This window comes from Sciurus vulgaris (assembly GCF_902686455.1).
Source record: "Sciurus vulgaris genome assembly, chromosome: 2".
Classification (NCBI taxonomy): domain Eukaryota; kingdom Metazoa; phylum Chordata; class Mammalia; order Rodentia; family Sciuridae; genus Sciurus; species Sciurus vulgaris.
In genome coordinates this window covers 182,299,265-182,315,029 of record NC_136462.1, presented here as the reverse complement: position 1 = coordinate 182,315,029, position 15,765 = coordinate 182,299,265, and the positions used below count along the sequence as shown (strand labels likewise).

General features: G+C 40.8%; 1 protein-coding gene across 1 annotated transcript; it reads right to left on the bottom strand.

Annotated features, from left to right (window-relative positions):
- Positions 1-278: 278 nt before the first annotated feature.
- AAR2 (AAR2 splicing factor) lies at positions 279-15,057 on the bottom strand. The gene is made up of 3 exons (XM_079118758.1): positions 14,216-15,057; positions 10,940-11,169; positions 279-1,629 (listed from the first exon to the last, which is right to left on the bottom strand). The coding sequence occupies exons 1-3, from the start codon at positions 14,970-14,972 to the stop codon at positions 1,462-1,464; spliced, it is 1,155 nt and encodes a 384-aa protein (XP_078974884.1). The 5' UTR covers positions 14,973-15,057; the 3' UTR covers positions 279-1,461.
- Between the last annotated feature and the right edge of the window lie 708 nt (positions 15,058-15,765).

The window sequence follows — 15,765 nt, the reverse complement described above, 5'->3', positions numbered from 1 at the left end:
TAACAAGCTCCTCAGATAATTCTGTTGAGTGGGCTTTAGGGAGGAAAAGAATAGCAAATTCACATGAGGTGAAATTTGACGATTTTATAAAGCTAAGTTGTGCTTGTCTCCAATGCCTCACTAGGAACACAGGCCATGCTGGCTGCCTGCCTCCTCCAGAGACTGCAGGGGCAGGACAGGGTCTCCTGGGTACTCTGCAGAGATGTGCATCTACAGACAACATCTTGGCTGCTCAGAAAGTGGGGAGATTATCTGTAAGAGAGACTCACACAAGTGGATTAGTCTCAATTCAGACTTTAATGTACATTATGCTCTCGGAAAAACATCTCCAAGGAAATGAGAGAAAGTCTTAACCAGCAGGAGTTCTCATTCAGAAACCTGCTGTGAGCCCCCAGCTTTGGAGAGGATGGCACCCAGACTCAAGAATACAACAATTTGAGGTCAGAGTGGAGGGACTATTTCCATCTAGAGATGGAACTCTGCCCACACAGCACAACGGGCATGCCCTCAGGACTCCTGGGAAACCAGAAGCATCATTACTCTGATGACAGAATTCCATAGCAGGGATGGAAGATTTAGGCTGACTAGGTTCATCTTCAGAGCTCCGAAGAAAAGGCATGAAACATCAACAGGGCCTAAAAAAACTGCATGGAGTAAAAAACTTCCTTTTTGTTGTTGAATTTCCAGGTCCTCAGAAACAGTCATGATGGCTCTGGTGAGGAATGGGGATAGCTGAGAGGGCTGCCACATCCCACTTTTGGGTCTGAGATCTCAGAGTGGATTGACTGAGAGGTGATAGCACCAGCACTGCTCCTGAGATCAGGGACCACACCAATTTCCGATTATCCACTGGGCCTCTAGACAGGAGCATGGGATTTAGGGAGAAAAAGCTAATGCTGACCACCTGTCACTCAACCCAATTGTCTTCTTTGTTACCTCTGCTGATACTGGGCACTTGAGGGCCCACATTTTCTGTCAGGGACTCCCATGCAACCAGGGGCAGGCAGAAATTCTGGCTCAGCCCATGACCCTACATTTAACTTTAAAAAAAAAAAAAAAAAATCACAAACTGACATTTTGGAACCCTAGGGCTTCTTTGTTTTCTAATCACCCTCTGGAACGAGCAGTCAGTTTTCATGGACTTTCAGTTAAATTTCTTCTCATCAGAAGGAATTAGGCTGCTGTTGAATCTGGTCTCTCCAAGGAGCTTCTAGAAGAACCTGTCAGTTGGCACCAGGGCCAGAATGACAAGGAACCCACAAATGTGCTTTCAGAATGGATATAGCCTCTTTGGCAATGAAGAAACTTATTTATTGGTGCAGGAGGGAATTCTGGCTCCATCTCTACAGAACCTGGTAGGATCACTGCCATGGAGGGTTCCAGGATGGGATACAGTGAATGGAGAGACCAGGGCTGCAGCCAAATTGGAAGAGGCCTCTCGTGGTTTGAACATTTGCAGAATTACCCAGTCTCAATGCCCTCAGGTAGCTCCACCACTACTGGGGCACAGTCTTCAGGCTCTGAGGCAAAGTCCCACCGGAACTTCTTGGTCAGGTGTGCTTGGAACTTTTCAGCTTTCTTCCTTAGGGTGGCATCCACAGCAATGCTGCAAGCGGAGGAAAAGAAAACCTACAGAGAACAGAGGGTAAGTCACTCCTGAGAACAGAGGAGACTAGAAAGCTGTGGAAATTTCCTCCTGGTGTTCAGCTCTCTGGGGTGGAGGATCAGCTGCTGCTGGCACAGGCCCAGGACACCTGCTGTGCCCCCCAAACCAAGAAAGAATGTCCAAACTCAGCTGAGTTGCTGAAACAGGACTGGAATGGAAAATTACTATGCTGGGCAGAGATGACCCATGGAGAGTAAGGCCAGCAAGGCTACCACCTGGCTCCACCCTTGTAGAGATCTATAAGGCACCTGGGCAGTAAATCAGAAGAAGAGGCAGTAGCTACACTGGTATGTATTAAGAAAGGATTGGGGGCATGTCAGTCCCAAAAAGTTCCAGGCCCTTAGCCCTAATCTTCTACATGGACCAGAGACTGCTAGTTTGAGGCTTCTGAACTCCTTAAAAGCTATCTTTAATGTTCATTTTTTAAAACATTATCATTGTTTTAGATTGTGGTAAAATATACATACTTACCATTTAAATCATTTGTAAGTTAGAGTGCAGTGGTACCAAGTGCACTCACAGTGTGGTACGACCATCGCCACCACCCATCACCAAACTTTTTCACCTTCCCTCAAACTCCAGACCCACTGAATACTAATTCCCTGTTCTTTTCTTCCCTCAGTCCTTGGCAACCACTCTTACTTTCTGTCTCTATGAATATGACTATGCTAGATACCTCACATAAGAGGAACCACAGTCATTTGTCCTTTTGTGACTTACTTTGTTCACTTAGCATGTCTCTGAGGTTCATCCATGTTGAAGAAATTGTCAAAATTTTTATTTCCAAAACTGAACAATAGTCATACCACATTGGTTAGTCCATTTGTCCACTGATGGCTATTTGGGATGTTCCTATTCTAGGTATTGTGAATAAAGATGCCAAGGACATGGCTGTACAAATACATTCAAATCCCTACTTTCAATTATTCTGAGTGTAGACCCAGAAGTGGAATTGTTGGATCATATGGCAATTCTATGTTTAATTTTTTGAGGAGTTGCTATATTTTCCAATAGCATTTGTACCACTTTATATCCCCAATAGCAGCACACAAGGGTTCCAATTTTGCTACATTCTGGTCAACACCTGCTACTTTGTTTTGTTTTTTTGGTCAACAGCCACTATGGGTGTGAGATGATATCTCACTGTAGTTTCAATTTACATTTCTCTATGATTAGTGATGAGCATCTTTTCATGTGCTTATAGATCATTTGTATATTTTCTTTGGCAAAATACCTACTCAAGTCTTTTGCCTATTTAAAAAATTGGGTTGTTTTGTTGTTGTTGTTGTTGAGTAATAGCAATTTTTTTTTTTTTTTTTTTTTTTTTAATTCAGAGATAGGGTCTCATTTTGTTGCTTAGGGCCTCACTAAGTTGCTGAGGCTGGCTTTGAACTTGCAATCCTCCTGCCTCAGCTTCCTGAGCTACTGGGATTACAGGCATGTAGTATCGTGCACAGCAAGTTATAGCAGTTCTTTATATATTCTAGACATTTGTCCCCTATTGTGATGTTCTCATGAACTCATTTTTATCTCATATAAACATGGGCAGGGTAGCACAGCAATTTTCTCCACATCTGAAAACCTATTATCCTGGATCTCAATTCCTTCTAGAATAACAGCAAACTCACTATTTCTTCTAACACTATCTTACTACAGTATCCATCTGGATCCTTACCATGCCTTGGGAATATACACTTGAATGTGTATTTTAAGGACATGGAGATGGAGGGGAATTAAATGACTGGATCAAAATTATCCAGAAGGGAGGAATGGTTTTTCCTAGACTGTCATCTGCTACACTAAAGGAGGACCACCCTCAGACATGGACATGAGGGCAAAAGTAGCTCTTAGATCCCCATCATCCTCATGCCACAGCTGGCTGGAAGAAACCATAGAAGGACTCTGAGCTTCAGGGACCTGGTTTGACAAAGGCCAAAGGCATTCTCTGAAGTGGATTCCAGGGATAATACGCTCCTACTGGCTCCTCCACTGGAGGGGTAAGGTTCATTTTCAATGATCATTGTTTAGAGTCATTCTTTTGGAAGAGTACCAACAGCAGCAGAGGCAGAAGTGATAGGCAGGAGGAGGGGGAGGCACAAGGGATAGAATTTGGCTTCATTAACTCAGGAATTGACTAAACAGAGGAGCAGGAAGTGTGGCCACAACAAAATGCCAGATCAATAACTAATTAGAGAGGCTGTGTGATCTCAATGGTGAGAGGGCAGTGGAGAAGTCAGTGGTTGGCCTGTCTGAAGGCAGCTAATGGAGCCTGCCCTGCAGTATGGCTGAACTCTGGGGGGAGGGCCTGGAATGGCAGCAGAGAAGCCTCCTTTCAAACTGCATTAACTCTAGAGGCCCTGCACACACATGGATCTGTCTCCAGAGTTCATGGGAGGCCTGCTGGAATGAATGAACAAAAGCCTCTTCCTGTTCCCCTTCCTTACACAGTAAATTGTACTGTTCTCCCTGCAGCCCCTCTTCTCTAGCCATGTTGAACAGCTGCCCAAACCTACTCAATTGCCTCCTCTGTGCACCCATGCTTTTCCCTCTGCTTTTACACTCTTCCACCTTTGGCTTTCTCTTCCTTCACCTAGGCAATTTCTCCTGACCCAAGCCCAGCCAGACACAACATTCTTTGGTTCTGTCTTCCCAAGCCAATGGTGGAATTTGGTGTTCCTCGGTTCCCCCATATCAAGGGTACCTCAATTGTGGCCTCCATCTCAGTAAAACAGGTCATTTACTGTTGATCTTGCCCATGAGAGGAGCAACTCAAAGTAATGACCCTTTCATACCTGCATTCCATACTCCTGGCAGTGACATAAAGAATATAAGGGATCCATGAGATGTTTAATGAACAGAAGAATGAAGACAACCACAGGTTCAAGAAAAATCCATATCTGGTTTTTTTGCCTAGTACTTAGCACCAAATAAATGCTCAATAATTATGTGACAGTGCTGGAGAGAAGGTCAAGCTGGAGAAGAGGCTTGTGTAGTAGGCCCCTGAATGCCACTGGCTCCTATGCTACTCCTTGTGACATCCCTTTTGTAAAGGCCAGGGTTGAAATGAACTCCTCCAGCCTCTGTTTCTCTAGTACAGAATCTGAGCCTCCTTATGGCACTTCACACTGTGTTTGCATCACAGCATAGTGTCCTAAACAGTAGGAACTGAATCCTAATTATCAATGTATCTCCCATAGCATACCACCTAGGCCTGGCATAGAGTTAGGGTCCACAGGAAGCTCACAGTAAGAACAAAACACAGGATACCCCACATTTGGCAATGGCCAGAAGTGAGAGGCTGGAACACGCTGGGCTCAGTCATCATTCATCCTCCCCACCCACCTTTCAAACATGCTTGAGAGTAAAGTCAGCTAGAAGTGGGTATAAAAAAGGTTTTGGTCTGAAAAATAAGGCTTCTAATTTGAAAAGTACTTTGTCCCTTTTAAAGAACTTGTCAATTCAGCCTTTACTATGAACCTAGTAGGCAGGAGGACAGACAATTACTATTCCCATTGTATGGACCAGGACACTGGGTGTGCTGCATCATGCAGTGATAAGTGCTGAGCAAGAGCCAGTCCAAGTAGGGATATCTCAGTTAAATCTTTTTATTCCACCAAGACCTTCTTTTATATTGGCAGAGACTAAATGCATCTCTGAAATTTAATTTTCAGCACTGCCCCATTGGAGCCTGCAAGATGCTTCTGAAACTGTCTCCTCTGCAGGGCTCTAAGACCCAGGACACAGTTTAGGTTGACTTTTTTTTTTTTTTAAATCAGCTTTATTGAGGTATACTTTGCACACAATTAAACTCAAACATTAAGTGTTTAATTCACCTAGACAAATGTACCTAACCATGCAACCACAATATGATATGTATTTATACAGTGTTTTCTTTTGGAATTAGTTCTGAGTCTGAAGACCAATAAGGCCATCAACAAAGAACAGTTCAGTGACTTCAAAAACACCCTGGTGCTGCCCCCTGACAGTTAAAACCTCCTGCACCCCCAGCTCCTGGCATCTGCTGATCTATTTTTGACCCTATTGTTTCACAAACTTGATATTTTAAAAACAATTCAGAAAAGATGTTTAAAGAGTACTTCTTTTTCAAGCAATCATTTATCCTGATTCTTTTCTTTTCAGATTAATTTTATGCTTTCTTTAGAAAATAGGCATAATCTGGCTATTTTATTCACTAAGGTGATATCAAGTAAACATTTTCTAACACCACTGAGAAATGAATCATCTTAATTTTGGCAGATTAATCTTAGATATTAAAAAAATACCTTTAAATAGGATAATCACATTTTGCAAACAAATGCATTTATCTACAAATAAAAAGCACAGCCATTGGGTGTTTTTCTTCAAATATAAAAAATGTATCAACACTTTAATCATTAAACCTATTATAAAAATTTAAATTACTCTAGTCATTAATGTGAAAGCTTTTTTTTTTAAACCCAGGTTAAATAAATTGAGTTCAGTCAGGTCACCTTGAGAAATTAAAAATACCAAATGGCTAGCTGAGTTGCTATTTTATCCTGATTTTTGGGTGGACTAAAAAGAAGAAATTTCCTAGTTTTTTCAATACCCAAACAATTATTTAAATTAGAATGAAACTAGCTAGAAGTAGAACATTTTATTAGAAAAATTGGTATTAAAAGTAAGACTACCACTTGTCAGTGATGACCAGGAAGATGAAAAGCAGTAGGAATCATGACTTCTGAGGGCAGTTTAAAGAATTTAGGATGTTTCATCTGGGGCTCTGAGCATTTATAGGGGCACATCACAGGTTTTAGAATCCAAAGCTCAGCCTCGTCATACACTAGCTATGAAATAATGGTGGGCAAAACTGTATGACTCTCTGGGCCTGTTTCCTCATCTGTACAATAGGATTATATGGTTAACTTCTAGCATTGTTGTGAGGGCTAAATAAGGCACACTGAGCCTGCAAAGCAATCTATGATGGCAGGAGGTATAAAATCAGATAGGCAAATTCATCATAGCTGGTGATAAAAATACTATAGGCATCACTGTTAGAGTCAATGTTTTCCTTAGGTTAGACATGGACATTAGCATCCAGAATACTGGCAAGACCTTAAGCTGGAAAGCATCTATGGCCTACTGTGACTAAAAAAGAAACAGGTTTTATGACTACATGTCTAAATGCTATACTATCAGCAATAAAAATCCTTATTTTGTACATAACTCTAACATACTACTATTAAATTCAGATTATCCTTTCACTGGGTTTAAACAAATTATGGTAATTTAAGTTACTTTATATAAAGAAAAAAATTACTTTTGTAAAACAAATAATTTTTATTCAAATTAAATCCAAGGAATTTGTAAAAACCAGTGGCATCTACTCACGTGGGAAAGTTGAAAAAAATTTTTAATGGTTGAGGTCATTATGGAGCTGATTTTATCCATGCTAATGCAGTTATCTTTAATGTCTTTAAGTGCTTACCCATACAAACACCAGTCCCTCTCCATGGGCAATAGCCATTTAAGCTCCTAAGTAAGGAAGCCAGCTCCACTTACTTGACTACCTGGGGCGAGAGCAGGCTGCTAGCTGAGGAAGGCTTTCATGGGCTGATTCATTCAGTCACAAACACTCTCACTGAATGCCTCTGTGTAGAGGACTAAATTCTCACTGCCAAGATGGCATCAATGTGACTCTCCATTAAAAAAAAAAGTTTTCATACCATAGAAATGAAAAGTTGTACCCCATGTGTGTACAATGAATCAAAATGCACTCTGTAAAAATAGAAAAGATTTTAATTAAAAAAAAATTGTTATAATACCCTTGCCCATATTGTGACTTTTGAGGTATTAATCATCCTTAAAGCTCATGGTCAAATGCCCCTCTTCTCACAAAAAGCCATTTCTGACCCTCTATCCCTTCAATCTCAATTCCAGTCAGAATTAATCACTCCCCCTTTGGTGCTCTTAATGTCCTTTGATCAAACTTCACTGTTTATACTTGTGATATTTATGCTGCCACAGGAACTATGCATTTTTTTCCATCTAACAAAAACCAATAACGAAAAGTTGAGATAAGTGCTAGACCTTGACTAGGTGCTGAAAATAAGCAGATTTAAAAAAAAAAAAAATAGCCTTTGTGTACAATGAACTCATGGTTTGTTGGGGGAGCCAAGCAGAAAATAATTTCAGGAAGCACAACCCATGCAATATACTAGGGACAAGTACAAAGCAGGCTAAGAGTATGGAAAGGAGGGAGATGAGGGCTAGCCTCACAGAGAGGGACACTGGAGGAGATGCTGCAGGATGCTGCTACACATCAGGTAGACGGATAAGCAGTTCAGTCTAGAAGGTGGAAAAAATGAAAGCAAAATTTCAGTTATGCAAGATGAAAATATTCCAGTGATCTTCTGGACAACATCATACTTATGGTTAATAATACCAAACACTTAAAAATCTGTTAAGTGGGGAAATCTCAAGTGATATGTTTTTTACAATATAAAATAAAGGCAGCACTGGGCATGGTGGAACATACCTGTAGTCCTAGCTATTTTGGAGACTAAGGCAGGAGGCCACAGGAGTTCAAGGCCAGCCTGAGATACATAGTGAGACTCCCATCTCTTAAAAAAACAAAAGCCTGAAACAAGATCTGATTGGGAACTTGTGAGGCCACCACTATACTAGATTCATGAGTAAAACAGGGAGAGTAAGAAGGTGGAAAACAGTATAAGAGCCACATCAGAATGGACCTTGGGACCAATGTTTGGACTTTTAATTTTCTGTGCAATGAGAAGCCACAGAGAAACAGGATCAGAGCTGTATTTTGGAGCAATTCAGATGGCAGTGTGGGTGACAAATGGGCTAACCAGATAAGCAGGGAGACTGAAGACTAGGGGAGAACAAAAGGCCTGGGCTAGGGCAGTGGTGCAGGGGCAGGACTGCCTTCTAAAATATATTGCTATCTGGAATTACTTAGTTAATTCATCTGTTTACTTTTCAATCAAAAATTAAGTTCTACATCAGAAACTCTTGCTCGAAGTTATATTCCCATTTCTACAACAGACTTGTATAGAGCAGGTGCTCAATCAATAACCACTAAATTTATGAATGAATCCCTTGAAGGTAAGTACCGTGGCTAACTCCAACATGTACTCCTCAATAAAATCAGTAGAATGTTGTATATAAAGAATGCCCCAAAACATATGGGTATTTCTTTAAAGGCACATGTCCTGAATTTTTCCAAAGAATAACATCAAAATTGTCTTGGTGAAAAGTCCAAACAGAATTTTTCCAACCATCAGCCTTGCACAACCTGGGTATCTAGCAATCCAGCTGGGCCCTGTCTGCTTTGATAATCATTGCTGGCAATAAAGCCTCAGCAATGAGTGCTCAGCTGCTGTTTCTGCTGACAATGGTCAGGACAGTTAGTGACACTGTGGCCTTCCTATGTTTGTGCAACAGCATCCACTCACAATGCAAAGGAAGACCATTACTCACTTTGGCTGTTGTCACTGCTGGAGGCCTTTAGAAGGCTAATGCCTCCTCACACTGCCCTGCAAGTCAGGACAAGTAACTTTAAGGTGAGGTGTACCGCAGAGGAAGAATAAAGAGATTTAATATCTGTTATATCAAGAACCAATAAAAGGGAAATTTTATAATTCTTCTGAAATGGAATCCACCAGGCTTAAATCATCAGCCTACTTACTCATCTCCATGGTCTGCACAAGTCCTCCAACTACCAGTTTCAAGTCTGCTGCCTACTCACTTTTCCAACAGCCTGTTAGTTTTAGAAAAGTGTTCTATATCTCTGAGAAACATGCCCCTAATGGTGTCTCCACCAATGTCAATCAGGAGTCCTGTCTGAGAGATCTACACTATTTTCAGTAGTACAATGGGGCACAAGCATATGCACCAAAGTCCCAAGCGTGTGTATGAATCCTGACTTCCACTAGCCAGCTGTGTGACCTTAAATAAGTGATTTAATCTTTCTGAATCTGTTTTTCATTTGTAAAATGGGAATAATTCCCTCTGCCTTAAAGAGTTGCAAAGAGATTAAATGAGGGAACCCATATAACGTGATAAACTTGGTGCCTGAATCCCAATTGACATTTAATGGATGCTAGTTTCTTCCCTTACCCTAGGTGGGAGTGGAAGGTAATGAAGAGCCACCTTGTATGAACAGGCCTCAAGAGGGTCTCACTCACAGGAAGAAGAAAGGAGCTTATGGGAGAAAAAGTATGAAAACTGACAGCAAGCTGCTTCTTCTTTTTCTATACTTGAGAAAGTTACAAAATGTGAGTGACAGAGGCTGTCCCAAGTACATAAAGAAAACTAATCTGTTTGCAAAGGGAGGAAATAGCACAGGATGAAGATTGTAAGTTGTTTGAAGCTTCTTCCCTAATTACCACTCATAATGAAAATTTAATTGCCAAGTTAAAAGCAAATTTCACTTTTTCTGTCAGAGAATCTCTGCAGAAACTGGCACATTTTGTTTGAACAGGAAATCAAAGTTACTTTAATGCTTAAATGAGATCTAAGGAGCTGCAGATGTTTCACTGGGAATAACAAGCTTCAAAACTCTGCCCTATTGGATTGTAGCAACTCATAGCTATAGAGAGAAAGAAAAGCTGTTTGCTCTTGTTTGGATGTGGTTTGTGCAAACCACATGTATTGGAAGCTTGGTCCCCAGAGTGGAAATGTTAAGAGGCAGGGCCTAGTGGATGGTCTTTAGGTCACTAGGATAGTGCTCTTGAGAGGATATAAAAGAATAATTTTAGTCACACCCCATACTCTCTGGCTTCCTGTCTGGATGTGATCTCTTCCTCCTGTATGTGTTCCCACCATGATGCCTTCTGTTGTTAGGCTCTCACCAGAGGCCAAACCAATGGTGTTGCCCCATCTTGGACTTTCAGCCTCCAATACCTTGTGAAAATAAATCTCCTTTCTTTATCAAGTAGTCTTCCTCATATTTTATTATACTGATGAAAAACTCACTAATACAGCTGGGTAACCCAAAGAGATGAAGGAGATTCAAATTCCAAGTATACCAGTGCTAGGCCGTCTGGAATGAGGCAGGAGAGAGTAGTACAGGGACAGGGTCTCTAGTCCAAAAGAGCTTAGAAGAGAGTAGAAGAGAGAGAACCAGAAAACACCTCAAGACTAGGAACTACAACTAAGAAACCTTTGGGTCCTAGAAGAATAGCAAGAAACAACAAGATAACCTTCTTGAGGATGCTTTTACACCCTGCCTTCATTCTGACCCACATGGGTGTCAGTCAAAAGACTGCTCACCTGTAAAGTACTGGTAAGGAAGTTGTCTTGGGAGACAATGTCCACAAAGAAGTCGGCAGGAATCTCACCAAGCTGGTGGTACAGGATAGAGATGAGGTTGATGTACAGGGTGTGGTGCTTCACCATGGCTGCTTCTGATCGGCACAGGAGGTTCAGAAGCCGCTTCCAATGCTCAAATGCCTCATACACATTGCCCAGCAGGAAGCACACAAAGGCAAACTGGAGTTCGCCTGAAGGTACAGAGAACAGAAATGATCCTGAGGGTGAGGAGTACCAGTTGATTCTACCCTATGTGATTCACAGGCCATCAATTCCACTGAAACTCAGAAATAAGGAAGTCTTTTATTCTGTTATTCTAACAGAGCCTAGTATGGGATTTTTACACCTAGTAGGTGTTCAGTAAATATTTGCTGAATGGCTATAAATTCAAGCCATGAGAGACTAAACTGGCTTTGGATTTCTGTAAAATCTGACTGCAAGATAAAAGGTTTTCCTAGTACTTGCCTGGCATTGTAAAAGTTTATAAAAATGTGGATCCCAAACTTGGCTACCCACCAGAATAATTAGGGGAGCTCATTAAAAATGAAGCTGCCTGAGTCTTATCCTCAGAGATTGTGACATGATTGTTGAAGATTTGTAACTCTAACAAGCTCCCTGGGTGATTCTGATGCAGATGACCCTGCCTGAGGTCAGGGAAATGCAGCACTACACCACATAACCTTCAACCCACCTCCACCTCCAGGAGAGGTGGTCATTTTCCATTTTATAGATAAGGTCAAGGACTTGCCCAAGCTTGCATATCCAATGCTTGGCAACACCAACAACAGAAAGATAAAAAACAGATTCCCTACTGGGTGGGAATACTTTTAGAACCTCCTAGAACAGGAAAATATTGTGAGTACTTATTCCAGGGCTAGCTTGCCAGTCAGCTTTTTTTTTTTTTTGTTTATTTAATCACAGGGCTCTGTGATTTAATCTCTAAGAGCAGCTCAATGAGTAAGAATGGGTTCTGGAGCCAAACTGCCTGGATTCAAATCTTAGCTCTACCACTTAGCATCTGTATGACCTTGGGCAAGTCACTTAATCTATTTATGCCTCAATTTCCTTATTTGAGAGTTATAGTGAAAATTAAACGAATTGATGTACTGCTTGCAAAACATTTAGCATAAAACCTGGCCCAAAGTGCACTTAAAAAAAAGTTGTTATTCCTAATTTCCACCAAAGCCTATCTCAAAGAGACCTGGTGATCTAGAAGCCACAGTCCATGGGCAAGCAACTGGATCTCTGGCTGCCACAGATATACTGTGGCTGACAAAGGCATTCTCTTTGGTTTCAAAGGTGGCTGTAAATTTAATGAGTAGATACATGGGGGCCATAAAAAGAATAGATTAGCACAACATCAAATACCTCCTTAAATGCATGGTGCTTGATCTACCACCTTTAAAAAAAAAATAGTTTTCTGCTGCCAAACTTGCGGAACTAAGTCTGATTTGTGTTGACTAGTTACCTAGTATAGGTATTTTGGATGTTTGACCAATATTATCAAAATATTATAGTCAAATTTTCTTTGTATAATGATTTACTTCTCTAGTTGTCTTTACCTGGTTAATTTGTGAAACTAAATATTAGCTTATTCTTTGCATTTAGGACATTTATTTAAATTTATACATTTCCAACTGTGCCTACAATTAAATTATGATATTAGAAATATTTTTAAGGGGACTGGGGTTGTGGCTCAGTGGTAGCACGCTCAAATAGCATGCATGAGGCCCTGGGTTCAATCCTTAGCAGCACCACATAAAATAGAATAAAGGTACTGTGTTCACCTATAATTAAAAAATAAAATAAAATAATATATATAAGAATATATATATATAATAATATATATAAGAATATTTTAAAAAGAATATTAAGGAGGTGTCACACAGATTCAAAGCTATCCCTATTGTAATAGACTTTTTCATAAGATTTATTTTGAAAAATTGAAAAGCTTACAAGGTAGATAATAGGACTTTTATTCATTTTTAAGCCAGGATTCCAAGTATTACTTTTTACATGAAATAGTATGTAACGCATTAAGATGCATCCATTAAAATGTTCTTTTATATTATTAGCTGAGACAATGAGATAAAAAATCCTGTATTCAAATTTCTCACCAACTTTCCAAGAGGAAAACATGCAAATCACCTTGCATAATTGAGGAAATTGAAACAGAAATGAGGTGCCATTTTTTCAACCATTTAATTCAAAGAGGACTTTGCTAAAACACCATGTTCAATACTATCAAAGTTGATGAGCAATAGCTTCCTACCAGCTGATGAGGATGCAAAATCTCCTCTTGTCAACATATACATTCTGACTCAACAATTATAATCATAAACATGTGTAAATATACACAGGATGTTCATTAGTCCATATTTATAATGGGGAAATAAAGAAACATCTTAAAAGTCCATCAAGAGAACTGAACACTAACCTGTCAGTAAAAATGGCTCATTATTTCACTGACATGGAAAAACATTTATTTTAGACTGCAAACAATATACTTTAATACTGTTTTTAAAAAAGTCATAACATGTAGTTGAGGTTTTAAAAGATTATAATATATAGAAATAGAGAAAAAACTAAAATGAAATACAAAGAAATACAGAGGAAAAAGAAAAGTAAATATGAAAATGGTTATTTCTGGGAGGTAGGATTTAGAGTGAATTTTGTTTTTCTTTTATGATGAATATGTATTATTTTATAATAAGGGGAGAAAGCAATAAAAAAAAATGATAACAATTAAAATAAAAACCACTGTCCTAACACAGTAGTAGACCAGTATCTTAAAAGACTCAGGATCAATCAAACTAAGGTGGCAGGCAGGGGCTATTAGGAGCACAAGTCTGGCCCAGGAACCAGGAGCCCTGGGCACTGGTCTCACTCTGACCACTCTGTCAGCCAAATCCCTTCCCTCTGCAGTGCTAGATCATATCAGTAGTTTCCAAATACAGGATTATCTGCACCAGGTTCACATAGGGGGCTTATCAGATACATAGATAGCCAGTCAGCCAAAAGACAAACTGGTAGAGACCCACTCCTCATCTCTTGATTCAAAATCTCCAAGGGTAAGGGTAAACATACATTTATACCTTTAACAAGTGGGTGAGTCCACCTCCTGCCTACGTTTAAGAACCACTGAATTAAAAAACCCAAGATTCACTCCCTACTCTAAAACACCCATACTAACATCATTCCCTGGGCCCATTCCCAAGGAGCCTTGCTCCTCCTCACCAAGCACATCCTGGGGGCTGCTGGGGAACTGCTTGCTGAGCACAGTCTCCAAGGCATAGCTGAGGTCCATGCTGTGCCTGGTTATCTCTGCTGGTGTGGCACCTGCTGGGAACATCTGAGTGGGCAGCTCTGAGAAGCGAATCTCTGTCCCAGCTCTAGGTTTCATTTCAGGTAGCCGGGCCAGGCCCTCTTGGTAGCTTTTACACTCAGTGCCACAGCGGGGTAGATTCTGCCTCACCCGATCCTTAGTGTGCTTCATGGAGAGAACAGGCAGCACATCTGAGAAGGCACAGATCTGCCGGCTCTCAGGTTGCAGCTTCTCCATTGTGGCCTCATTGACAAAGTTGGTGAGCGAGATCCATTTTTTGAGTGTGGCATATGGGTAAGGTCCCAGAAATTGATCCAGCTCTGGGAGATTGGCCCTCATGGCTTCCACTTCAGCCTCTGGGGCTGGGGACAAGTCTACCTCTTCCCGGATGGCGTTCCAACGCAAGACTGTCAGCCCCCGCTGCTGCAGGCTAAGAAAGAAGCCCATACGAGGGCCAACCTCTCTGGGATTGGCCTTGTCTACAGAGCTGTAGTGGAGGAAGTGGATGCCTGGGGGGATCATCTTCACACCGCGGAACTTGGGCCCCACCTCCCAGGAGTTGTAGTCAATGCCAAACTCTGTCCCCTTGGGCATGTTCAGGATGACCACAGTGGCCCCTTCAAAGAAGAGGTGCTTGGCTAGCTCAGGATCCATCTGCATGGCAGCCATGGGGCCAGTGGTAGGTAACCAAAAGGAGAGTCCTTCTTTGTTGTCTTCTAGGATAGCTGAAAATTAAAAGAAAATAAGAGTTCTTTAGAACTTGGGGAAGGTTTTCATTTGCTGAACATTCCCTATGGGCCAGATGTTGAATTATACTCCCTGACATATTTGTCTCTCTTAAACCTCATTGTATCTGTTTTATAGATGAGGAAAATTAGGATGAGAGACAAGGATTTTTGTGTTATTAGTTTAAGGAGCAAGAACACTCACTTTGCAGCTAAAAATACACCAGTTTTTAAAAAGTGATATGTTCAAGGTCACATAAGGTCCAAATCAAAATGTGGGTTCTCAGCCCTGCAGCCCAGTTGTCATTTCTATTTCCCACTAAGATGATCTGCTCTCAGATGTCTCTCTCCCAACAGAGGATGAGAGTGGGAAAAGCCTAAATACTTCATTTTAAACTATAATTATGGCCAAAATTATCTTAAGCTATATTTCTGTCCAAAACCGACTGAGAGTCCCAGATTTGGGAAGGATAATTAAATCAAGTACATGTCCAATTTCCCATCAGCATCTACAAGACACAAAAGGTCTTAGGAATGTAGAGCTTGCTTTTCAACCACAATCCCCCCCCCACTTTTTTTTTAAACTCATAAACCCCCACGAACTCCAGGGAGTAAAGCAATTTCCCAAAGAAGCATAATCTGTGGTAGCTCTTGGCTATTCATCCAGAATGGATTCAGATGGCAGGAGTTGCCAAGGATCAGTATTTAGAAATGAAAGAGCCTAGAACACTTATTTT

Coding starts and splice junctions, on each gene's coding strand:
- AAR2 (XM_079118758.1), bottom strand. CDS start 14,972: ATGGCTGCCATGCAGATGGATCCTGAGCTAGCCAAGCACCTCTTCTTT. Junction 11,170..14,215: donor CAGCCCCCAGGATGTGCTTG/GTGAGGAGGAGC, acceptor CTGTACCTTCAG/GCGAACTCCAGTTTGCCTTT. Junction 1,630..10,939: donor TCCTTACCAGTACTTTACAG/GTGAGCAGTCTT, acceptor TGTTCTCTGTAG/GTTTTCTTTTCCTCCGCTTG.